The sequence below is a fragment of the Belonocnema kinseyi genome, chromosome 4 (assembly GCF_010883055.1).
Source record: "Belonocnema kinseyi isolate 2016_QV_RU_SX_M_011 chromosome 4, B_treatae_v1, whole genome shotgun sequence".
NCBI lineage: Eukaryota > Metazoa > Arthropoda > Insecta > Hymenoptera > Cynipidae > Belonocnema > Belonocnema kinseyi.
In genome coordinates this window covers 17,203,871-17,214,190 of record NC_046660.1, presented here as the reverse complement: position 1 = coordinate 17,214,190, position 10,320 = coordinate 17,203,871, and the positions used below count along the sequence as shown (strand labels likewise).

At 19.8% G+C, this 10,320-nt stretch overlaps 1 protein-coding gene across 1 annotated transcript in view; it reads left to right on the top strand.

The window, feature by feature from the left end:
* The window catches only part of LOC117170770 (5'-AMP-activated protein kinase catalytic subunit alpha-2), a 51,070-nt gene that overhangs the window by 27,304 nt on the left and 13,446 nt on the right, over positions 1 to 10,320 (top strand). The window contains exons 8-9 of the mRNA XM_033357808.1: positions 1,530 to 1,693; positions 5,295 to 5,460. Of these exons, the coding sequence (XP_033213699.1) occupies positions 1,530 to 1,693; positions 5,295 to 5,460 (330 nt within the window). The remainder of the gene's footprint in view (positions 1 to 1,529; positions 1,694 to 5,294; positions 5,461 to 10,320) is intronic.

Here is a 10,320-nt window from a genome sequence, read left to right as displayed (position 1 = left end):
GATTAATTTTTTGGATTAAAAATTTGTTAACTGAAATTTTAATTTTACAATTGAATATTCTATTATTTTAGTTGAAAATTCATCTATTTAGTTGAACATTAAGTTTTGTAACTGAAAATTTGACTATTTATTTTTTGATTAAGAATTTCTATTTTTTAGTTGAAAATTCGTATTTTTTATTGTTGATTAATTTTTTGGATTAAAAATTTGTTAATTGAAATTTTAATTTTACAATTGAATATTCTATTATTTAAGTAGAAAATTCATCTATTTGGTTGAACATTAATTTTTGTAACTGAAAGTTTAACTATTTAATTTTTGATTGATAATTTACGTTTTCTAGTTAAGAATTCATGTATTTTGTAGAAAATTCTTATTTTTTTAAAGAAAATTTATATTTTTGGTTGAAAATTGAACTACTTGGTTGAAAGTTTAACTATTTGGTTAAAAGATCATTCTATTAGTTGAAGATTAATAAGTTTGGTTGAAAATTCATCTCTTTGTTAGAAAATGTAAATAATTTGTGAAAGATCCTCCTTTTTTTTAATTAAAAAATTAATCTTATTTGGTAGAAAATTAATGTCCTTGGTTGAAAACTTTTTTATTGAAAATTTAACTATTTAGTTGAATTTTTCTTTCTTTCTTAACTGAAAAATCTTTTCTGTTTGAAAATTCAACTTTTTTTTTTTAATTCGTCTTTTTGGTTTGCAAACTATCATTTTCATTTTTGGACCAAGAATTTCAGTAAAGAATTATAATGTTCACTTTTGAACGGGGAATTAATTTCATGGAACTGAAATTTTTGTTTGAAAATAGATATTTTTTTAGTTGAAAAATCATATTTTCTCTGTTAAAAATGTATTTATTTTTTTAAGATTCATAATTTTAGTTGAGTTTTCTTTTTTTGAAAAAAAAAATTTACGTTTTTGCTAAAAATATAACCATCCTATGTTAAATTCGTCTTTTTGGAAGAAAATTAATGTTCTTGCATTAAAAATTAATTTATTCGGTTGAATATATAAAATATTTTTTATATTGAAAAATGTTAGTAACTTCAATTTTATACGCGTAAATTATTGAGCATTTGAATTCAAAATTTTGTGATTAAAAACTTTTAAATTTCAATTTTAAAAGTTCAAAATATTTTTAAAGGTTCAAAAAAAGTTTGGAACCGGAAAATAACCAGGAATTTTTTATTTATTTTTTTTTTATTTAGAAAATTCGAGTTCTTTCTTAATTAAAATGTAAAATAATTTTGATTTAGAAGAAGAGAATTTGAAAGAGATCCTCTTTCTAATTCAAAAACAACATTCTTTTACTTATTTGTTCCAAATCAGAATTATAGTTCTTATGACCAAAATTTTTTGATTTTCAAATTTTCAAGTTATCATTTTTTCCTCAAAATTAGCTTTTCCAAATAAAAAAAAGTCTTTTAAAATGGAGTAAATCGGGAATTTAAAATCGCCCATCGAGCAAAGACCCTGATTAATATAGTTTTTTTCAACTAAATTACTTTTTTTTTAAAATAGCTTTCCGTGAACGTGTTGGTTCACAAGGAAGCGCGCCACTTCATTATCCTGGAAATAGAAATACTCCTGTGAAGAGAGCCAAATGGCATTTAGGTATTAGATCTCAATCTAAACCCAACGACATCATGAATGAAGTTTACAGGGCCATGAAAGCTCTCGATTTTGTAAGTATATTTTTTATTTTTTATGTTTTATATATAAATAGTGAGAAAAATTTTTAAAAAATAGTATCAAAATAGTGTTTAGAAAATTTTTCAAGTATTAAAAAGGAACTTTAATGCTTATTTGAAATATTATTAATCTCAAAATTCCTATTTATCACATGCTTCACAATCTTTTCCATTTATTTCCCTTTTCTCATTTTCTACTTAAGTACGAATGGAATTGATAGAAGCCAATACGAAAATTTAACTAACAATTTTTGATGAAAAATGATTTTTTTATTTGAAAATTGTATTATTTGGTTCAAAATTAAATTAATTTGTTGAAAATTAAACAAGTTGGTTAAAAAGGCATACTTCTTGGTTGAAAATTAAACTATTTTGTGGAAAATTACATTTTTTGGTAGAATTCAACTATCTTTCGAGTTAAAATTAAATTAAATACTTTTTATACATTAACTTATATTTTTTGTTGATAATTCATCTTTTTCGGTTGATAATTGATATTTTTTCTTGAAAATTCATTACTTTTGGTTGAAATATCTTTTATTAAATTTTTGATTAAACATTAATTTTATTTATTTAAAAATTGTATTATTTGGTTCGAAATTGAATTAATTTGTAAAAAATTCAACACTTTTTATTATTTGGTTCAAAATTAAATTTATTTGTTGAAAATTAAACCATTTCGTTAAAAATATATTTTTTTTTTCATAGAATTCAACTATTTTTAAGTTGAAATTAAATTTAAGCAAAATTGAAATAATACATATTACATTTTTTGTTGGGAATTCATTCTTTTTGATTGAAAATTATATATTGTCATTTGAAAACAATTGTTTTTTTTTGCAATTCAACTGTTTTTAAGTTTAAATTAAATTTGTTCAAAATATTAACTATTACATTTTTTATTGAGAATTTCCTATTTTTTGGATGAAAAATTAATTATTTTTGGTTAAAAAGTCTACTATTAAATTTTCGATGAAAAATTCATTTTATTTATTTGAAAATTGAATTATTTAGTTAAAAATTAAAATAATTTGTTAAACTATTTCGTTAGAAATTATTTTTTGAAATATTTGAAATATTAAATTTTTTGTTGGGAATTCATCTTTTTTAATTGCAAAATTCATCTTTTCTTTGTTTGAAAATTAATTATTTTTAGTTAAAAAGTCTGTTATTAATTATTATATTAAAAATTTATTTATTTATTTAAAAATTTCATTGTTTAATTCAAATTTGAATTAATTGGTTCAAAAGTCTACTAATAAATGTTCGATTAAAAATTCATTTTATTTATTTTTAAATTTAATTATTTAGTAAAAAAATTAAAATACTTGGTTGAAAATTAAACAATTTGTTAAAAATTATTATTTTTTTAATATTTGAAATATTAAATATTACATTTTTTGTTGGGAATTCATCTTTTTTAATTGAAAATTCATCTTTTCTTTGGTTGAAAATTAATTATTTTGGGTTAAAAAGTCTACTATTAATTATTATATTAAAGCTTTATTTTATTTATTCATAAATTTCATTATTTGATTCAAATTTGAATCAATTAGTTGAAAATTTAACAATTTTCTTAAAAAATTATACTTCATGTTTGAAAATTGAACTGTTTTGTTGAAAATAAATTTTGTTGTTGTTGAGAATTCATATTTTTCATTGAAAATTCATTATTTTTGTTTAAAAAGTCTAATAATAAATTTTCGATTAAAATTTATTTTATTTATTAAAAAATTTTATTATTTGGTTTAAAATTGAATTAATTTGTTGAAAATTGAACTATTTTGTTGAAAATTAATTTTTATGTCGAATTCAACTGTTTTTGAGTTGAAATTAAATTTAACAAAATTTGAAATATTAAATATTACATTTTTTGTAAGGAATTCACCCCTTTTAGTTAAAAATTCATAATTTTCTGTTGATAAGTCTACTATTAATTTTTTAATTAAAAATTAATTTTTTTCTATTCAAACATTTTATTATTTATCTTAAAATTGAATAAGTTTGTCAAAAATTGAACAATTTTGCTACAAAATTTTACTTCTTGGTTCAAAATTTATCTATTTTGCTGAAATTTCGTGCTTCTTGAAAATACAACAATTTTATTAAAAATTGGTTCTTTCTTAATTAACAGATTTTTTAAAATTTAAAGTTCAAGTATTTTCATGAAATTTTTTTTTATAATTCAACTGTTTTTTTATTTAAAACATTTTTGTTTACAAATTCATTTATTTTTGTATAAATTTAAATCTCTGTTGGGTAAATATGCAACTATTTAGTTAAAAAGGGATTTTTTTTGGTTGAGGATTTAACTATTTTATTGAAAATTCGTCTTTTAGGATCAAATCCAACTGCTTTTGTTTTAGAATAAAATTTTTTCGATTTGAAATATAAAATATTAGCTTTTTTATTAATAATTCATCTCTTTGGTTGAAAATTCGTCAAAATTCGTTGTTTATTTTCTGTTCAAAATTAATTTTTGTAAACTGCAAGTTGAATTATTCGATTTTTTGCTGAAAATTAATCTCTTTAGATAAAAATTGAACTCGTTTATTGGAAATTTATTTACTTTGTTGAAAACTATTTTTTTTATTGAAAATGATTATTTTTTCAATAGAAATTCAATCTTTTTTTATTAAAAATGAAACTGCTCAGGTCAAAATCAATCTTTTTTGTTTGAGGATTCAACAATTTTCTTAAAAAGTTGCAAATTAAAAGTTGAAAATTCATCTATTTTGTTGAAAGTTCGTCTTTTTTGGCCTTAAAATTCAACAATTTTATGGAAATGCTTTTCTTTCTTAATTAAAAGATTTTTTCTTGCTTGAAAATTCAACTGTTTTTTTGAAAATTCATATTTTTGGTTTACAAATTTTACTTAAAAAAATAAATAATAAATTAATAATAATAAATAAGTATACAATAATTCTTGTATTAAAAAATTCGTATTTATTTTTATGTCAATAATTAATTTTTAAACTAAAAATTTAATTATGGTTATTGCTAGTAAATTTAACTATTTAGTTGATGATTTTTGTATTTTGTTAAAAATTCGTCTTTTCTAGAAAATCAATTTGTTTTAAATTCAAAATGCAACTATTTGGTTAAAAATTAATCTATTTGAGTTAAGGATTTAAGTATTTTGTAAAAAATTGATCTTTGCTGGTTAAATCAAACTATTTTTTATTTTTAATAAAAATATTTATTTGTTGAAATATCAATCATTAAATTTTTCGGTTGAAATTACAATAACTTTCTTAAAAGTTAATTTTTTTAGCTAAATATTCATAATGTTAGTGGAAAATTTGCTTTTTTCTTTATTTCAATATTAATCTTTTTAACAGCAATAATGAAACTGTTTTGTAGAAAATTAATTTTTTTTTTCGTTGAAAATTCAACTATTTTGTTAAAAACGTTTGTATTTTTTTAGGGTTTTTCTTTGCGGTAGAAAATTAACCTTCTTATTTGAAAATTAATATTTTTAAATGAAAATTTAAGTTTTGAATGAAAATTCAACTTTTTTGGTCAAAACTTGTCTTTTTGGCTTCAAAATTCCACAATTAGGATTGCATTTATTTTTTTATTTTCTTCGTTACAGGAATGGAAGATTATAAACGCATACAGTGTGAGAGTTCGACAGAAAAATAAAGTTACGGACAGGTTCAGTAAAATGTCTCTCCAGCTGTATCAAGTAGATTTCAAAAGTTTCCTTCTAGACTTTAAATCGCTTTCCTGCGAAGAGAGCGAAGACATTATGATGAAAGGTAAGAAATTGGGTATTTTATTTAAATTTAAATTAAATTAAATAATAATTAAATGTAATTAATTTTAAATTTTATTTAAATTGTATGTTTTGATTGTCGACTCTTGCAGAAAGATATGAATTTTCCAATAAGGAGATAAATTTGTCACAAAAAAAGATTAATATAGTTTTATTTTTAGTTAAAAAATGAATTTGAAAAATTTATTTCAATTTTCAACCAAAGAAATGAGTTTTTAACAAATTATCTGATTTTTTAAAATTAAACAGTTTAATTTTCAACAAAAAATATGGACGTTCAAAATAAAAAATTTAATAGTTATATTTTTAGTGAAAAAAATTAATTATTTAAAAAAAGAATTTTTAACTAAAAAGACTAAATTTTTACTAAAAAAAATAAATATTCTACCAAAAGTGAAATAGTTAATTTTTCATTTAAAAAATAAATTTTCAACCAAGAAAGGTATTAAAAAAATATTTTGTTTTTCAACCCGAAATTATTATTTTTTTAACAAAAAAGTAATCTTTGAAACAAGTGCAATTATCAGCCAAGTAGTTGATTTTCGTTTTATCAAGAAAAACGGATTTTCAATGAAAAATGCAATAGTTGATATTTTAACAAAAAAATTAATTTTTAATAAAGAATAGATGGTTTCAACGAAAAAAGACGAATTTTCAATAAAATAGTTTAATCTTTAACCAAAAATGATTAATAATAAATGTTTGAACTAAAATGACCATTTTTCCACTAAAATTAGCACAGTTAAATTTGCAGGTAAAAAATTTATTTTCAAATAAAAAAAAGAGACAAGTTTTCAACAAAATCGTTAAATTTTAAACGAAATAAATTCATTTTTTCACTCCAAAAAATTAATTTTCAACCACAAAAAAATAATTTTAAAAAATAGTTTATTTATTAACCCGAGAATATGAATTTTAAACAAGAAAGTTAATTTTCAACCAAATGATTGAATTTTCTACCAAATTTATTTATGGTAATTTACATAAATTATCGGTAATATTACAATAAATTACCAAAAATTTCCGGAAATTTATAAAAATTGAATTTTGGATCGTTTTGTGATAATTCACCATATTTACCTGTAAAATTTCAAAAAAATTTCGGAGATTTATAGACATTTTTAAATTGAATTTTGGGCAATTTATAGTGATAAGTTAATGTAAATTTCGAAAAATTTCCGGTAATTTATAAAAATGTTTAAAATTGACTGTTGGTTAATTTACTATATTTACATGTAAAATTATCATAAATGATTGAGAATTTCCGGAAATTTATAGACATTTTTAAATTTAATTTTAGTAATTTTATGGTAAACGACAATAAATTATTTTTAATATTACAATAAATCACCAAAAAATTTATAAATTTCGGAAAAAGTTCAATTTTAGTTAGTTTATGGTAATTTACCATATTTACCTGTAAAATGTCCTAAAAATTCCGATAATTTATAGGCATTTTTAAATTGAATTTTGGCCGATTTATGGTAAATTATCACAAATTGCCGGCAATATGACCATAAATTACCAAAAATTTCATAAATTTCCGGAAATGTATAAAAATGTTTATAATTGAATTTTGTGAAATTTATAATAATTAATTTTCCGATATTTATAGAAAAGTTTTAAGTTGAATTTTAGATAGTTTATGGTAATTTACCATATTTACTTGTAAAATTGCCATAAATGATTGAAAATTTATGGAAATTGAAATATTTTTAAATTGAATTTTGGGCAATTTGTGGTGTTAAGTTACCATAAATTATCAGCGCGGCCGCTGGACTAAGAAACCGGGAAATGACCGGGAATTCTTTGAGAACGGGAAAAACCGGGAAATGACAGTGATTTTTTTTTTTGAACGGGGTCTTCAATTATGATATCATTTAGCTTACAAGGCGTAATTCAAAAATTTTTTATTTCAATAGTTTTTTTATTTAAAATGTTTATTTCTAAGCTTTCATTTTTAATTTAAAGAATTTTTAAATTAGTTTCTTAAAGATTTGAACAAACAAAAAATAAAAGCCTTTGATGTTGACAATTTTGGATAAAAAACATTTGTTTTTAATAAATAAATACAGTTTTTTAATTTATCTGTACTTTAAGTAATAAAAAGTGACCCAAATTTTCAGATTTGAACGTTAAAACTTAAACGATTACAATTTGAAAGTTAGTCATTATACAAATGTGAAGGTGTGACTGAAACTTTATAAATTATTTTCAACTTAGAAATAACTGCATAATAATATATTCTTAATCGAAGGGTTTTTTAAAATTTTAAATATTGTTTCAGTCTAAAATATTCCATATTTAACACATTCAATTTGAAATTTTTATTAAAAAAAAAGATTAATTATATTATATTATATTTTAAAAATACTTAATTTGTAAGTGAAATTTTTTAATTTTGATGTATAATTTACAGATGAACTTTTTTAGAAAAAATTTGAGTAATTTTAAGAGATATTTAGGAGTTTTAAAAAGAAAAAAATTATTATGCAAATTTTAGAAAGTTTCTTAAAATCTTCTAGAATCTTTTTTGAAAATATTGTTTAAATTTTCGAAAAACTTTTTAAAAATTCTCTTAAAGTAATTTTTCAAAATGAAAGTTATTTTTAATTTTCCTAGGAGTCTTAAGAAAATGTTTTTATTATTTTGAAATTATTATTATTATTCTTGAAAAGAATCTAATATTTTGTTAAAAACCTGCAAAAATCTATATTTTGTTTTATATTAGGCTGCATATCTCTTAAAATTACTCAAATTTCGATTCCAAATATTAAATATTCAATTGTTATTTATACATATAAATTGTAAAGAAATTTCCTAAAATTTTCAGGATTTTCGAAAAATTGTTAAAAAAATTCAATTAATTTTGACCGATATTTAGAAGTTCTGAAAAAACTTACAAAATAATTTTAAATTTAAAACAAATGTAAAACAACTTCTGAATTTCTCAAGATTTTGAAATAAAATTTCGAAGTTTTCCAAGGATGTTTATAAACTATTGTCAATTTAAAAATAACTTCATAATAATATATTCTTAATCAAAGGATTTTATTAAATTAAAAATATTGTTTCAGTCTAAAATATTAAATTTTTAATCCATTCATTTCGAAATTTTTAATTAAAAAAAAAGATTGATTATTGAATATTTAACAGTATTTGAATTTTTATTTAAGACAAGTAAATTGTAACTAAATATTTAAAAGTAAAGAATCTTTAAATGAATTGTTTGACATAGAAAACCTGGAATCGTTAAAATTTCGAAGAGCCTTTAAACTTTGAACGTTACAATTTTAATGGTAGTATTTGAAAAACGCGTAATTTGTTAATGGAATTTTTTAATTTTGATGTATAATTTCTAGAATCTTTTTTGCAAATTTTGTTTGAATCTTTGAAAAACTTTTTAAATATTCTCTTAAAATAATGTTTGAAAATGAAAAAAAATTTTTAATTTTCCTAGTAATGTTAAGAAAATGTTTTGATTTATTTTTATTTATTAGGAGGTTTTTATTAAGTTAAATATGTTGTTTGAGTTTAAATTGTTTAATCTTTAACCCATTTAATTTGTAATTTTTTAACATAGAAAAGTAATATATATTTAAAAGAAAAAATTTGAAACCGAATTGTTTTATATAAAGAAAAATTTAGTTTTTCTATTTAAAGAATGTTTGATTTGTAAGTGAAATTGTTAAATTTTGACTTATAAATAACAATTGAGTACTTATTATTTGTAGAAAAAATTTGAGTCATTTTAAGAGATATTTAGAAGTTTTGAAAAGATCCAAAATCAATTGGAAACTTGAAATGATTTCAAGTAATTTTAACGAAGTGTGTTATCATTCTTTTTAGAACTTCTAAATATATTTTAAAATTAATCGAATTTTTTAAAAGTGAATCCAATCGAATTTCGAATGTTTAAACTTTAAACTTTGAACGTTAAAATTTTAATTGGCGTATTTGAAAAATGCTTCATTTGTAATTGAAATTTTTTATGCATAATTTACAAATGAACATTTGTAGAAAAAATGCTAGTAATTTTAAGAGATATTTAGGAGTTTTGTAAAGATAAAAAATTATTATGCAAATTTTAGCAATTTTTCTTAAAATCTTCTAGAATCTTTTTTGAAAATTTTGTTTAAATCTTCGTAAAACTTTTTAAATATTCTCTTAAAATAATTTTTCAAAATGAAAAGTTACTTTTAATTTTCCTAGGAGTATTAAGAAAATGTTTTTATTATATCATTTTAAATTTAAAACAAATTTAAAACAACTTCTAGATTTCTCAAGATTTTGTAATAAAATTTTGAAGCTTTCCAAGTATATATAAACTATTTAAAAAGAAAATAATTGAATTTCTATATTAACACGTGTTCAGTTAAAATTTTTTTCAATTTTTGATGTTTCTAGCTTAAAATTCCTTAAAATTATATAATTTTGAAAATTTTAAAGTTCATTAATTGATTTTTTAATGTAGAGCATTGAAAATGATAACGTGGATTTATATTGAAAAATGTTATTACCTTGAATTTTATTCGCGTAAATTATTGAAAATTTCAATACAATATTTTTTAATTAAAAACTTTTAAATTTCAATTTTAAAAGTTCAAAATTTAGCAGTTCCACTTTGTATGCTTTCATTCAAAGCTCAGTATTTTTTACCTCAAGTCGAAAATTGTTTGGCTTTAGTGTTCATTTTTTTAAATTTCATTGACCGTGAAAAATGTTTGCGAACCGGGAAAACCCCATGAATTTATTTCGTCGATTAAAACGGCCTCGCTAATTATAAAAAAAATCATAAATTTTCGAAAATTTATGAAAATGTTTAAAATCGAATTTTGCTTAT